Below are 16,452 nucleotides of genomic sequence, written 5' to 3' on the forward strand. Positions count from 1 at the left end.
CAGATGTAAAACATGTCATCTTTGACAGAGCTGCATCTTAAAAATATCATGGTCACAAATAGTCCGACACTAATGTTATTCCATAACAACTCATACTGAGTTGCTATTACAGCCTGTATAATGTTCTAGTATTTTCTGACAAAGTAAAACTAAGAGTAGCATCATGTGATGGTTGCTGAAGACAGACAGTAATGTTGGTCATTTGAACTGAATAAGTCAACTTAAATGCAACTTAAATGAAAAGCATGACCAACGCAAAGAAGCAAGTGTCACAAGTCATGACACACGGCAAAGAGAGTCAAACTGAAACGGGAGACATGTTGAGTCATTGTTAACTTCACAAAATCGTTATAAACTTACCTGTCCACTCAGCCCACTCCTGTAATGTTGCCTGGCTGTAGCTTACTCTGTTCGTTACTGAGAAGACAGCGGTGAGGATTGAAGATTGAATGGAGTCAGAGCTCCATGTTTTGGACAAACGGCACAAGGACATTATTCTGCATGACTCCAACACTAAACAGCATTTACTGTTTTATGAGAAATTAATAGTATATAGGTGTTTAATTAGCAAAACTCCAGCCGATGATGATTATTTTGAAAAGGGCTATTACTGACTGATTTAATCTGCCGGCCGAAATATCGGTCTTTCCCAAGTTAAAATGTTACCTAACAATAAATATTTTATGTGTTACGTGTAAGCTGAGGTAGTTTTCCTATTTTCCCGAATGAATGTATGCATTTGAAAGCGTTGTTTTTCATATTTCCATTTTCTAGTGGACTTTCATGGTAAGAGTAGACATGCTAATATGCCAATTCCACTACAGGAGACACTTGATCTTCTCTGCCTAAAGTGTTATAAAAAAATATGAATATATCAGTATCTGCATCTGAACATCAGTCAAGATGAGTTGGAAAATGTCAGGTATCTGCAAAGAATCCAGTACTTTGCATCCCTGTTGTCTGAATGCATGAATGTCTGAATGTCTGTGCAAAAAATTCATGAGACTCATCTAATTGTTGTTGATCCTCAGCAGTCTGCTACAAAGTGGTGGACCGACCGTCACGCTGACATTGTCATCTTCAGTGTGACGCCGCAAGCATCTCTTAAAAATCATCTAATACTCTCTGCATTAGATTATCTCTTCATTTGCCTTGGCTTCTGAAAAATAATTTCCAGCCCTCATTATTATGTTGTCCCCCGTAGCGACTTTCTTACTGACAGAATACTTGTAATGTGGGCTTCTTGCCATGCTAATTAATTAAATGGCAATTTGCGGCATCCCTTTTAAACGTTTAATTGTTCCTGATAAGAGCGTCAGCAGGACGCATGAATGAAAGCGGATGGCTGGATGGTATTTCTGTCACACTGATTGAAATCTTCTTGTCTTTTGTGTTCACGTTGAATAAAAAACACTATTTTGTTCTTGCTTAATTTGCAGATAAGCTGCAGTTTTCTGTGCTTTCTTGTGCCAAAGGGAGGGATGTGTCTGTCAGTGTTATGTGCATTTCTAGCATTGTACTGCATGCATGGTCATGGACATGGCTGTATACATGTATGTGTGTGACCTTGTTTTATATGCAGTAAGGTTATGACCAGCAGGCTGGGATCATCATGATGGAGATAACATGCGTCCCTCATTCTGCTCCCCGGCCTTTATTGAAGTGGTGACAGCAGGTCTTTGACCCACAGGCCGAACTCTGTGGGATAATCGCTGCAGTGGCAATGAGCTCAGGTGAAGGAGAGGCCTCCGTCACCTTGTGTATGAGCAGCATTGCAGTAAAGGTGAGCTATTTTCTTTCCATTAAAGTCTTAGAATCTTTTAACCGTGTACCTACTCTACTTTTTTCTTTAGTTTTGAGATGACATGTTGAAACACACCTCCATTGATCTCATTAAACATGTTATTTATGAGTTAAAATCTGGTAGTATTTGACACTGAAGCAGAATTTTATCCCTAAGTACAACAGAGGCTTATATATTTTTGTAAAGTGATTGTGTGTTTCTTTAATTAGGGATCATTTCTCAGTCAAACAAACTCAGGGACTACGCTGACATGTGATGAAACCTAGCATGAGTTTGATGTGGTGTGCATGTGGTGTGCATACAGATAAGAAACATTATTATAAATGAACCCTATCAATGGATTCACATAGTACATGACAGTATGCATAACAATGAGGATAACAGCCGTAGGACTGCATCATAAATGTATTCTCCTTGTCGTGTGCAATTGAGCTTCGTTCTCCCATTTTCTTTTATCTTAACATCCAAGCGCCACAGGGATAATTGCAGCGTTCACATCCACTGGGTAACATATATGTATGAATATTGAACAGTGAGGCTCTCGGTAAGTAAGTGCATGTGTCACATAAAGAAAAGAAAATAGGTAAATCAAATGTGTTGGGTTCACTATAATGCTCAGTGCAACCAATAGACAGAAGATACCGCTCAGATGGTCTTCTCAGTCTGTGTTTAGCTAGTTTCTTGACATAAAGAATCTAAAGCCATGCTGACAACACTCTGCTGTACTTAACACAATAAAGATCTGAGCAACCCTGTTGTGCCTGAGTACTGGGTCTTTGTCCTTTGTGAGAACCAGAAACTGACTTTTTATGCCTATTTAGCTTGTTCTTTTGTTTCTTTTCCCCTCTAGTTTTGGCTTTAACAGCTTTGAACATCTTTTCACCTTTGTCCTTGTCCTTGTGGGTTAAACCTTGCGGCTTGACAGTGACTACAAGCAAATTGAGAGGTCGCTTATTTGTTGGTTTACTTGGATAAGGTCATTAAGGTAGAAGATGTTTCTAGAGAGTGTTTTAATTGAGGCCAATATGTCTTAGAAAGTTGAACATACACTATCGAAACTACAGACTTCATTTTTGTAGACTGCTATGAAGTTATTTAACCTTCCAACAAGCACTTTTAATCGACTAAATACAATTTTTTTGGACTCTGATAAATCAGCTGAATGTTACCTGGCAGACAAAGTAGCCAGTGAAGAAACTAACTGGCATTTGATCAACTCTGTATGTGTCCTTTATTCTGGAGTCACTGTGCCCCATAATGACATAGATAGAGAAATGTCACACAGCTGGTTATTGATTTGTTCAGAGAAATTACCTTTGGTGGTTGCACATACAAGAAATAAAGTTCTTTCTGTCTATAGTAAAGTTGAAAACAAAATGATGACAACCTGGTAGTGATGACCAAGCAACAACCTCCGGGCTGAAAAATGAAGTTTCAAAATCTGCAGTTCCTCCAGTTGCCATTTGAGGCTGCTGCAAAAGTGAATCAATCGTCATAGACACCCATAATAAAAAATTACCCAGCTTTACAACTGAAAAAAACATGTTGACAGTCTGGTACAAAAAACATTTTGGTCTCTACAGTTAATATCTCCTTTTATGATAACTGGAGTGATTTTAACTAGACTCACCGATTTAAATTGTATGAAATGCTTAAAGTTATACATAATGAAGGTTGTGGCTGCTCTGAGTGACAGGCGGATGCAGTCCTGAGAGAGTTTGTGGCCCAGAGTTGTACAGTCTCTTTCCAAATCTGCGCACAGTGTCAGTTTACTCCATCTACGTTAAAATCACTGAGGGTGGACAAAATGAACAACAAACAAAATACAATCTGAGAAAAGGACAGTCTGAAAGACGCATGTCGCAGTTTTTAAGTCAACAACTCCTGTTAGAATTTAAATTCAGAGTCACAGCTCTGGTTTGTTAGTGGAGACCTGAGTGAACTGAATGTTGGAGGGACCTGGATGCCCTTTAAGAATAAAAACCAAACAGAGCAAGCTATGCCTGGTGCATCTGTCTCTCTTCCTATTTGCAGAGCATGTTTCATTTTTTTCAGTCACACATGACCTTTAAAACCCCAAACCCTTCTATATCAATTGTGATATATATGTTGCTGCACTTGATTTGAATACTTTAAACCCAGTGCTTTCCCTGTCCCCCCAAGGTCCTGTTGTTATTTATGTATTTTTACACATTTCCATGCACCTCAAAATAAATTTCCCTGAAAAATCAGCCATTTACTGTATAAACCAATTGACCACAACAATCTTAAATGCTTGTAGACCCAGAGATACACTAAAGAGATCATTTTAATCTTGCAATCTATTATTTAATGTGATTTTTAAAAGTTATAATCTCACTTAAAGGATTAACTGTGTTTTCAGGTGTTTCCTTTCTCTATTGTTTAATTCTCTTCCTTTGAAGTGACCTTTAGGTGCTGCAAATAAGTAACACAACAATAAAGATGTGACCCACACTTTAACTGAGTTTTAATGAGTATTTGCTTGATGCTCTGAATCTATTTGCATATACTTGTGCAGGAAAGTCAAAATAGAAACAAAATAAAATAAGAAAAACCCTGCAACGCATTAATAAAACATAAAGAGCTAACTTTGAGAACAAACAAGGATTTGGAGGTAAATTATGTATACATATGCAAATCTTTGTTCACATGGAGGCCATAGTATGAAAAAACACCAACATGTGCAGTATGCTGACTACTGATTAGCAGATCATAAGGCACCATTTGATGAAATTACATGGTGAGAATAAAGCAAACAAATAAACAAACAAAAACAGGAAGGATCTTTGAAATCTAAGCCATTCGTTCTCCTCTTGGACTGTCTTCCTCCACCTGAAACAGTAAGAAAGGTTGCATTTGGACAGTAGAGACATTAGGTCATAAATAGAAAGATAACTCCTGATGCACACATTAATATTACAAGACAGCCACTGTTATAGAGCTACATTGGATGACAAAATGTTTACAGTCACCATTTTTGGAAATCCCACATGCGCTAGAATATCCCAAAGGCCCATTATTTATGAATGAGTCTTCCTCTGTGAGTGTCCTGTTTTTTAGTTGCGCATGTTTTTTTTGCTAAAGCCAAAATTACCTTTGCATGAGTAGCATATGTAATCTGTGTGAAGCAGTTGCAAGTACAGCAAACACAGCGGTACAAACAGCTTGTAAAGCTCACTCAGACATGGCATTAAAGCACAATATTTCCCAACAGTTTTCATCAGCTCACATAGCAGAGAGCTCTAATAATTATATAACGTGAAGCACAGATCAGGTCAATGTGGATAATCTGGTTGCAAAGACGCAAATACCAGCAAGTCTAGCAGAACAGGGGATTGTGGAGTTTATTTCAAAGTCAGGAACTGAATTTAGCTGCAGTGAGACAGAAAACACTTCAGCATAGATCGGTATATTTTTGTCACTTTCTATTCTCTTGTATAGATCTTAAAAATATTTCAATATTACCATAGCTATCAGCAATCAACACACTGTCAGAACACCAAGGAGAAAATCTGATGAGGACAAATTAGATTTCAGCTTTAGATGTGGCAAGAAAACAATGTGCCATATTTTTTCACCGTACAGTATGAGATATTATTGATGAAGTTCTATACAATGCAAAGACATAATTCACAGATTCCCCTGCTACTTAACCAGTCTTAAATCTTTATCCCAGATGTCACAGAAAAGCTGCAGATGATGTGATGGTTGACGTCCACCATCCTTCTAGAACACGTCTGACTAGCAGAGCTCAGCTGTTACCTAATCATCATATAGGGATATGTTGTCAGATTTATTTTTAGCATTTGGCTAAAGTTACATATTAGTGGTTCAGCATGTAGCGCTGATGATGCAAAGCTGTTTCACATATGATTTGTAGTTTCTCAGATGTCGAGGATGTGCGGATGTTGAAGAAAACGTCCGCTGACACTGATTTGCTTAATAAGAAGAATTTTATTACAAAGAACACAGCATCTGATGAGGCACTATGGTCTGCCCAATGGAGGATTCAAAGCCAATCTAAACCTCCCAGAATAACAATATGCGCTCACTTATCTAGGTTTGGTTGTGTATGAAATCTTAACATATGGTTTCTGTTATAATGGAAGCCAAAGGTCAAAACAAAGAGCTCTGTCCATCAACCTCCTGGACATAGCGACCCATTTCTAAACAACAGCATAGAGTTGCTCTAAATAGCCAAGAGCAGACAACACATTCAATTGTATTAATGTATAAATAACACGTGTCAGGTCAAATACTACAAAATGAAAAAAGAATGACACTTAATCATAATAATGGAAATTAAAATGTGAAACAGGCAGTTAGAATTAGAATTAATTTTATTGACAGATATTTCTCATAGTAGGAATTTGACTTGGTGTTCTGGTGCATAACTGTGCATAAACATTAGGAAATAGAACATGAAAAGGATCCTTAAAAAAAAAAAAGCAAGCATTGTAAGTCAAAATGAAAAGCAAGTGTAGCAAATCTAAGCTTTTATAAAGCACTAAAAATGCTTATACAACATACAGTTTTTGTAAAAAAAAATGTAAGGTGAACCTTCAAGCTCAATTGCTACATTATTTAGATGAAGGTGATTTCGCATTTCAGTTCAGCAGAGTTTGAGTTTAATCTGTAAGGGCAAAATAAATCCATTAACTCTTCAAAATGTGCTTCTTTAAGGAGGCTCTACGGCTCTACCAACTCAGCTAAACGCATGCGCAGTGCTGCTGTGAGTCATGTGACTGGTGATTCCGCTTCCTGGTAGCAGCAGCGTCAGTCCGGTGAGTTTAAGTTCTGTGTTTTCAGCTGGTTCTGTGTTTTATCGGTAGACAACTCCGGGACTGAGACATGGGGCACGAAGGCTTGAACCCGGCGTGTTAGTAGATTCACACTTTGCGGGTTTTGGGAGACCAAACTCGGTCTGGAGGTCTGTGGGGAAACATTCTGCTCCAGCTGAGGGAAAACTTTTTATTTCAACTGTTTGCTTTCCACAGAGGAATATTTTTAACACGGAAGCAGTTACCCTGTCCTCAGACCCAAACTAGCATCTACATTAAGGCCTGAACTCACTGTGTGAAGTTTTATCTCTACACTCTTTCATTAGTCCTTATTTAGCTCACATCTCACAAATATAACATCCGGTTAATTAAGTTCAGACAGCAATATTGCAAGAATTTCTCATTTGAAACGTCCCATTATCGCTGCTTCATAATCAAGCAAGGCAAAAAAAAAATTCAACAAGGGATACTGTAATCTTATTTCTTGTACTTCCACAGACAGAATTGTTAGACCGTAATACTAAAAAACGACTGATAATTAGCTTTTTTCAAGGCTGATGCCCATTGTCAGTAATTAAGGCCACCAATAATTGATATTTGGAACTGACAGACATTTGCAGTGAAAATTAAATTCTTGGTCTTCAAATCCACAATACCTTAATTCACATTTACTTCCAGCATCTCATTTATATCATAGAATTCTTGCTTTAATCCACAATAAAGACTAATTGCAGTTAATCAGGTAACCAGTAAGATCATTAATGCAGAAATAGGATTACATCAGTGTGTTAAACCGTTGATCTGTTGTGTGAGAACAGAGATGCGTAAACATCCATTTACTGTAACTGGAAGCTTCCGGTCATGACTGAAGCAGCAGAGAGGAACTACAGTGTCATCACGTTTCCTCTGCTGATGATATTATCTGGTAAATAATAATCTCAGAGCCATTAACCAGATTAAAAAGCTGGGTTTGAATTAAATTTCCGTGTCACTTTTAATTCATATTTCTGGGAAACCAAAAAGAATATTAAAGCTCTTCATTGTTGAGCACAAAGTACTGGTCACAGAAAATTAGTAACAAACAACACTGTTGGTTTGTGTTTTTTCTGCACTGCCTTAATTTATAAAATATTTTATTGAAGATGTTACACCAACTGTGTATACAGTGAACCTCCAGCATACAGAGATAAGTTGGTCTTTAATAGACAAAAAGTAAAGAAAAAAAATCTAACAAACAGTTATTACCACTGACTTAGATTTCCAGAGTTCACCCAGTGATTACAAAAATATACATTATGTGCATTTAACATGCAGTTAGTAGTTGAATAGCAAAGGGTAAATACAAGCCAGCTACCAAACAAAAACACAAAAAGAAAGGAGGAGAGGGTAACATTTTTTACACTTTTACTCATGACATGTAACCAAGCATGTGGTGCTGAAGGAAAGGCATTGCTGAAGTCCACAGAGAAGTGACGACAGATAGTGAGAGCTGGCTGCTTCTGAGTCAAGGTAACACATTTTGAAATTTAATTCTGTAATATTACTTTTTTTAAAAATGACGAAAGTGATAATCAATCAATCTATTATATCAAGGCTGACCCTTTTTTGCCAGTATTGGTTGTCAAAATTGCTATTATTTTTCATTACGTGCTAAATACTTACAAGTCATTGCCCTGAAAACTATAAACAACATGTTTTGATTTTTTTTTTTAATGCACCACTTAGGCAATTATTTTTTTGAGAAAAATGCTAAATCCCTGCAAGGACCTACAGCCTAAATTCTCATCTTTTAATTGCTTATTTTGGGATAACAGCAGGAAATGTTTCAGTTTATTGGTGGGAGTTTAGGAAAATCATAGATATCTCTAAAAAAATCTCTGCTTTTGTGTGTTATTGTCATATTCCATGTTGTAATTGAAGTTTTTGTGCAACCAAGAGCTGCACAATTAACAGACCTGCGTATTTGACAAATTACAAATGTAAATCATTCATTATTAAATAGCATGAAGAATAATTTTTCATAGTTGTCACTCAATTTAACTCTGTAATTTTATCTATTTATCTACTGCTAAGCTACAGTTTCTCGGCTTTTACGGTTTTTATTTTGACTTTGTAGCAGCTGAGATCTCAAATATATCAATGTTGATCAATTCAAAATGAATTAATATCACGTAACGTCTGACCCAGCCAAAGTATCTAAATCTCTTCATGGATCTCTGACGTGGACGACAAAAGTAACATCAGTCAGGCTGTTTGTCTTTCTTGTTTATGTTAACAGCGTTTCTGTTTCCAAATAGTGCTCAGAGCTGCTGACTTTCATAACCAGCAGTGGTGCTGATCCGTGTGATTTATGACATGTAGCTGATGGATGTGCTGTCATTAGTTGTATACCACATACTGCCATTCATCACTGCAGACTAATCAAGAAATGACCCAGAAATTCCTTCTCCTGCTCAATGTTGTCATCTAAATCATATGCACACGGGCATGAGAATTAACTCTGATAATTTGATTTTGACTGTAAATGATTTTTGTCATGAATCAGAAATTGTTCAATGATTACATGGATTGCTAAAGATTATTATAGCACAGGGTGACTGAGTTTCATATGGCCTAGTGTTGTGCTATTTTCTAGGAATCTATCCATCCATTCATCCACCTAAATAAATAAGGTAAAACCTCCATTTAAAAAAGGGAAAATAACTGGCCTGTTTTCTTTTTCCCTATTATGTTAGCAAGGAAAAGTTATTTTACATCCTTATATAGTTACTATATAAACATATTGATAAAGTACACCAGTGTTGAGTGAATCTGGTTACTTCCAAGCCTTATTATAGGATGCTGTGTGCTGTAGTTGTGATGTTGTCGGATGAAGCAGCCGCCTGTTGAGGTAATCGCTAGTATTTACAGTCTGCTCTGTGGCCCGAGGGCACCATATTACAACCAGCCGACATTTCAACACCACTCATGCACGGAGATTAGAATTAAGGGTTGCGGAGCTGAACCGCAGTATAAGTCACTGTGAAATGTACTCTCAGCTGATGCTTTTTTTTTTCTCTGAAGATTGAATCTACCTGCAGTGTGTAAGCAGGTCACATAAACACTAAAACACTCCGGTGGATTAGATCGAAGCAGAAAGTGGATGATGCAGGTTTGCTTTTTAATCAGTGCATGTCCCAACTTCTCTTGTTGTTGTCCCACAACAGGTGTGGAGGATGAACTCGGGCAATGGCACCAAGAGGAAAGTCAGCAAGCAGCAGCAGCAGCAGCAGCAGCCTTTCAACACGATGGTGGCATCTGACCCCGAAACACTGGCTGAGATACGAAGTCTTTTTAGTAAAGTTCGAACCTATGTGAAGCCATCCAGCGAGGAGTGGAGCATCCCCGACCCAAATGTTGCACTCAGACGCTCAGCAGAGGAGCACTGCCGTCTGCAGGCGCTGAAAGTGTCGCTGAACGGCGTGAAGAACCAGCTCAGTGACAAGAATGTACAGGTGTGGCATCAGCACACCAACTCCACCAATCGGGCCGGGAAGGTGATCGCTGCCGTACGTTCTGCTGCCAACGCAGAACTCTGCACTCAAGCCTGGTGTAAGTTCTACGAGATCCTTGGATCCTTTAATCTTCTCCCAGAGGAGGCTCTTCAGAATGGAGAGCTGAACACGGTCCACCTGTGTGAAGCTCCAGGAGCCTTTATAACCGCTCTGAACCACTACATGAAAACCAGTGAGTTCACGCGGTACTGTGACTGGAGCTGGGCCGCCAACACTCTCAACCCGTACCATGAGGCTAACGGGGGAGGCACGACCATCGCAGATGATCGGCTGATCGCCAACACGCTGCCCTGGTGGTTCTTTGGCTCAGACAACACCGGCAACATCATGATGCAGAAACATTTGCTGGATCTGCAGGCGTTTGTGTCAAACATGCGTAGAGTTGATTTGGTGACGGCAGATGGAAGTTTTGACTGTCAGGAGAACCCTGATGAGCAGGAGGCGCTGGTGGCTTCGCTGCATTACTGCGAGGTCACAGCTGCACTGCTGCTCCTGAGCCCAGGAGGCTCCTTTGTACTGAAAATGTTCACACTGTATGAACACACCTCCGTCTGCTTACTCTACCTGCTGAACTGCTGTTTCCAATCCGTCAACGTCTTCAAGCCCGCCACCAGCAAGGCAGGGAACTCTGAGGTTTATGTTGTGTGTCTGAACTATGATGCCAAAGAGGCTGTGAGGCCCCTGCTGTCAAAACTGATTCGTAATTATGGACCACATCTGGCTGACCGAGAGGCACTTTTCCCGAGTTCTGTCCTCCCGGAGACGTTTCTGAAACAGCATGAAGAAGTGTGCCTCTACTTCCACAAAGTGCAGGTGGAGACAATCACAGAAAACCTGCAAATGTTTGAGGAAATGAGCACAGAGGAGCGGCAGCAGCTCGACCACATCAGGGACTGTGTGGCTCACGAATACCTGCAGCGCTTCCAGGTAGGATGTTTTCAGAACGTGATGAGTAGATAACTGAGATGACAATAACCTAAAGATCCATTTAGAAGCTCTTCTAGAGTTTCCAGTCATATCACATGTTTCTCAGGAACAGATTGAGGTTGCAGTGAAGTTGGAGAATTATTTTTTCTCCTGAGCACTTTAAGGACAGTTTGTCAGTGAGCCTAAAGATTGAACTGAACATAGTGACAAGGCGCGTGCTTTGATTTTAGTGTGTTAGCATAGTCATTGTGAACTTCTTAGCAAATGAATGCCAGCAGTCAGCTCTAATCATGGCTGCAGACCTTTTATCAGATGTCAAAGTTCATTGTGTTCAAACTTAGTTGAGCTAGCCAGAGCATTTCAAGTCTTAATTTCTTTACTAACCTAAACATGTGTATATGCAAATGTTCAAAAACGGCGACTTAGTGAAATGGTTTTCTCTATGTCTAAGTTGCTCTTACATCTCAAAGCATAGCATCTCATGGGGTGAATTTGTCGGTACTTTCTTGTGCCTGCATCACCTGCACTTCAGCAGCAACTTTATTCTCATAAAGGTAAATTTTGCAGCAAGTACATATTTGCCAAATGGTATAAAAAAGTGTGTTGACAGACATTCGTTGAGACATTTAGGCCTTCTTTGTTTTTTGTAATTAAATCTGCAATCGCACTTTCAGACACTTGACTAAATTAGTTGTTTTTTTCATGGTATGAAGAACTTTAAAAAAATGTCCATTTGGTCCAGCTCTGGAACAGAAATGTGTGTTGGAGCTGATGTATTATTACCTTGTTTAAAAAAACCTAAATGTCCTCATTTTTTAATTATATGTAAGACAAATGCAGCATTAAATAGGTTGTAACTACTCTTGCCAGCCAGGTACTTAACTGTGAAGTTATTGATCTGTTTGAATTTCACCATCATTTATCAACAGATTCACCAATTTCATGAATCTGCACAAAATACCTACTTTAAAATTCATACATGGTGGTATACGTTAGAGTCAGACTGTGAAATATGCTGCAAAAATCCCAAAACAAATTCAATTTAAAATCAAACTCAAAGGGATAATGCTCCCTTTACCATCACTGGACATTCTGATCGGTGTTTTGTGCTTATTTAAATTCCAACATTATTCTCAAGCTTTGTAATGGCTGAAACGACAAACGTTAAATTGACTAAATTTGAACTTGAATAAGTGTTTCTGTGTGTAGGTGAGTTTTCTCCCGAGGAGCTGCTGGATCTCTCGTAACACGGTCAGTCCCGCCTGCTGCAGCGTCTCGGCTGGTCGACCTCTGGGACAGAAGAGGCAAACAGGCTCTTTCAATGAGCGCATGGAATTGCAGACCCTGAGCTGGAGGGAGCGCATTGAGAAAGGTTGTCATGCCAGCTGGATCCAGAGACACTGCACTGAGGACAGTGGGACGGGCTGCGTTTTAGAGGGACCCCTGTCCAGCTGCCACGTGGATTCATGGTATGTGATTGTTGGGGCAGCGCTGCCTGCTGTCAGAAACTCTCCGTTCTGTGAAGGAGGACTCTTAAACCACTTGAACGAAGCCCTGATGGACACCGCTGTAGACTGGACCCGTGTTGCTCCCTGTGACTCCTGCCATGTGGCTTGTGCGGCCTCCATCTTGTCTGAGGTTGCAGGTCTTTGTGCCTTCAGCGTGGGGAACAAAAAAAAGAAACAATGTCTGGTGGTTGGTGGCCGCTCAGTTTGGGGCGACTGTGAGAGCCAAATTGGGGATTTACTGTTAACATTTTCTGCAGAGCCTTCATTTCCTCCTGGAGGCTGCATGTCGCTGCACGACGGCGAGCCGCTTTACCAGCAGCAGCTCGTCACTTGTGTCCTGTTTTCCCTGCAGACTCTGAGCTCTGGAGATGCCCTGCTGCTGCCGGTGTTCTCCGCCCTCACTCGTGTCACTGCAGCTGTTGTGCTCTGCCTGCACACATGTTTTCAGTCCGTCTCCTTCAGGTGCCCGCCCCCCCCTGCTGTGGTTGGGATGCTGCTTGTGTGCATAGACTTCTGCCCTGAAGCTGCTGCCCGAATGCTGCCGGTTCTTAGCGACGTGCAGAGCTGCATGAATCAGTTAAAAGAAGAGGACACGGGTAAAAAGCAGCCTTGTGGAGGTGACAGACAGGTGCTGCAGTTTGTTCCCATGGAGGAGCTGCTCACTGGAGGACTCACTGAGTTCCTGTGGACCATGAACTCGGAAATCATCCAGCGGAAGCTGCATCTGCTCATGCAGTCATAGAGCAGTTTAGTGAACTGTCACTCTGGGATACATGCTGTCATTTCAGAAGCTGTCAGTCTGTTGTGTTGTTGTTGAAGCAGCAGACTGCACAGCTGTATGAGCTTCCAGCAGTTAGTCACTGAATCATTTTGCATGCTGATACCTACGGAGCACTCGTGTGATTGAACATTACACTCCTATAACGTCTGACTCTCAATGGACAGATTAAACAAGGATTAACAGTGAACTAGCAAAAACAGAGATTTCCTTTCTTCTTGCTCGTTAAAACCTGGTGCCTTCAGTACCCACAGCTCAGCATGACCTTGGATTTAAGCTCATTTCTTTCAACTCCACACTTCGGATATTTTTCATTCTCAGCCTTGTTGTTTTCAAGAATAATGCTGACTGTTGGAGGACATTTATCAGACTTTATTTACTTGCTGTGAAGCCACACAGAGCTTCATACAACCGATGGCACATTTTCATTTACGACACATATCTTGGTATAAGTGCATTAGCTGATAAACTACAAAAAGGCAGTATAGAAAAATGAAAGATCTTGACATGATACATTCTGTTTGAATTCATTTAGAAACTCTGTCACTGGGGAGTTTATTTTTCATCTGTAGAATGTCTTGTTCATTTAATTTCTTAGACACAGTTATTTACTGACCAAACTGAATAGATCTAACTTTAAGGAGAATATATTTAATTTGGATATACATACTTTTCTCATTGAGCTTTGATAAACAAAATAAACATTTAGTTCATCACGTGTTGCCCAAGTCCTACGCTGGAATTCCGAAGTCAATACAGATATTCATTTATTTCATTATTTTAACGGAAAATCCAGTAATGATTTGTTGTTATAGATTCATATTTGGTTATTAAATAACAGAACTTATTTGATAATGGACTGAACAGAGTGTTTCAGAGTTCATAAATACAGATGTCCAACCCATGACGTTTGTTTGTTTTATTTCATTCATTTGTACAATAAAAAAATGTTTTATGTAAATAAAAATAGTCACCAAACAAGAATGAAAGGGAGCAGAAAGAAGACAAGTCTTATTATGTCTACCCCTTTATCCCCAGAAATTCCAAAAAAGTGAACTTAAAAACAAAAAAAAAAACATGAAAAAAATATATGCATGTGTATACATACATGTATACACACACACACACACACCTATAATACAATAAAATAAAATAGCTGCTGGCCAACACAGACAGTGACATACCATTTTGGTTCTCCAGTTACAATTAAAGGGGAACTTCGTTTTTTTTCCAACCTGGGGTCTGTTTTCATATGTCATTTGATACATGTGAGTGATGGAGAAATGAATTTTCGACATAGCTCCAGTATTTAGTCAGGCAGGCAGCTTAGCAGGCAGCTTAGCAGCTCAGCTTAGCAGCTCAGCTAGCGAAAAGTATGGGGCAGCTGGCCCCCCTGCATCAAAGTCCGCCCTAACGTGCTTTTTTTGCCCCACACTGACCGGCTCAGATAGTCTCAATGAGTGTCCCACAACATACTAGAGATGAGAAGTGAACGAAAACCTCCACATTACCTGACGATCGCTCTTTGTTGTGGTCTGTATCCAAATCTCAGGACGCTAGAAAGCAAATCTCGTTCTGACAAATCGCGAGATTTCGGGGCCAGCTGCCCCATACTTTTCGCTAGCCAAGCTGCTAGCTGAGCTGCTAGCTGAGCTGCTAAGCTGCCTGCCTGGCTAAATACTGGAGCTATGTCGAAAATTCATTTCTCCATCACTCACATGTATAAAATGACATATGAAAACAGACCCCAGGTTGAAAAAAACCGAAGGTCCCCTTTAAGTTAGTACTTTTCAAAACAACAATGAAATGACAATCAAATGTAACTAATATTTCTTTAACAAACTAGCTTTAATTAATCTTTTAAATGCGGTGAATAAATTCAGCCTCACTTCTTCAATCTGAACATGACTTCAGTTCAAATTGTTGTAGTTTTTGTTTCACCTCCAGCATAATGTCAGTCTGTCGTATACACAGCTACTAAAGACCTGCAGGCGAGAACAAAACTGTGATGGTATGAACTTGCAAAGCATGAAAAAGCAAATTACTCTCAGTAGTTGATCAAAAGAGCTCAGCCGTGACTAAATCCACTGAGGATTTTAAGGAGGTTGAACAAACAGACGTCCACCCTCAGCCTCACACATCACAGTCTGGACTTTGCCCTGAAGTGCCTGCTGTCCTGCAACAACATGATTTCATCCCAGGATATTTGGGATCTTTCTATCCTCTATCTGAAGGCATGAAAATGTTTCGTAGGTCATGTTCTGCACAGCTCATGAAGTGTTGGAGGACAAAATTACATATTTGTAGTTGCTTCATTTGTTGATTGTTTTTTTGATGTTGGTCAAATTTAATGAAGGAGTTTATTTTCATACAAAAATATTAAAAATGTGCAGTGATAAATGACAAAGTTGAATCTTTCTGTCCGTTGAGACTGCTGAAGTGTGACAAAATCCCCTAGCGATGTGAAGGCAAGAATATCTGCCCTCTGTGTCCCTCAGAAAGTTTTTGTTTCTTTAAAATGAAAGAAGAAAAGTTTTCTCTGAATCTCTCTAAAACATGCACGATATGCTGCAGTGAAAATGCTTGTCACTTTGCATGAACTTCTGTACATAATCCCAAATACTGTTTCAGAAACAAAATATATGTATGCAGGCCTGATAGCAGCACTGTGAGGGTGAGATGTTCAATACAGTCTGGAAAACAAACTGAGACGTGGAAGAAAGCTGGAATGATTATTGAACAGGAAAATCATACAAACCGCATCAACAATAAAAGCTGATAAAAAATCCACAATCTTCCTCTTGAACTGAGGACAGAAAAGGTTTTACAGTGTATAGCTCTACATCCAACCTGAAATTAATGCGAATATTACTTCTCCGTCAAAACACTAAAAGAGAATCAGAGTAGAACACAGATCAAACCTTCACCTTTGTAGGTGAAAAAAGAGATTTATCTTTAATCTGGTCCAGCCTGATAAACTATAGGTCAGTATTATGGATCAAACCATTAAAAAACACGGTTGTCACTCAAAACTCAGCAAATTTCATCAACAGGGATTTTCATTAGGCAATTTAATACC

At 39.5% G+C, this 16,452-nt stretch overlaps 1 protein-coding gene across 2 annotated transcripts; it reads left to right on the forward strand.

The window, feature by feature from the left end:
* Positions 1-6,548: 6,548 nt before the first annotated feature.
* cmtr2 (cap methyltransferase 2) lies at positions 6,549-14,280 on the forward strand. 2 transcript variants are annotated; one of them, XM_022205927.2, is made up of 3 exons: positions 6,549-6,609; positions 9,813-11,087; positions 12,297-14,280. In XM_022205927.2, the coding sequence occupies exons 2-3, from the start codon at positions 9,822-9,824 to the stop codon at positions 13,335-13,337; spliced, it is 2,307 nt and encodes a 768-aa protein (XP_022061619.2). In that variant the 5' UTR covers positions 6,549-6,609; positions 9,813-9,821; the 3' UTR covers positions 13,338-14,280. The 2 variants fall into 2 exon arrangements, with proteins under 2 accessions (XP_022061619.2, XP_022061618.2); XM_022205926.2 differs by lacking the exon at positions 6,549-6,609 and adding an exon at positions 6,616-8,115.
* Positions 14,281-16,452: the final 2,172 nt, after the last annotated feature.

The sequence above is a fragment of the Acanthochromis polyacanthus genome, chromosome 2 (genome assembly GCF_021347895.1).
Source record: "Acanthochromis polyacanthus isolate Apoly-LR-REF ecotype Palm Island chromosome 2, KAUST_Apoly_ChrSc, whole genome shotgun sequence".
Lineage (NCBI taxonomy): Eukaryota > Metazoa > Chordata > Actinopteri > Pomacentridae > Acanthochromis > Acanthochromis polyacanthus.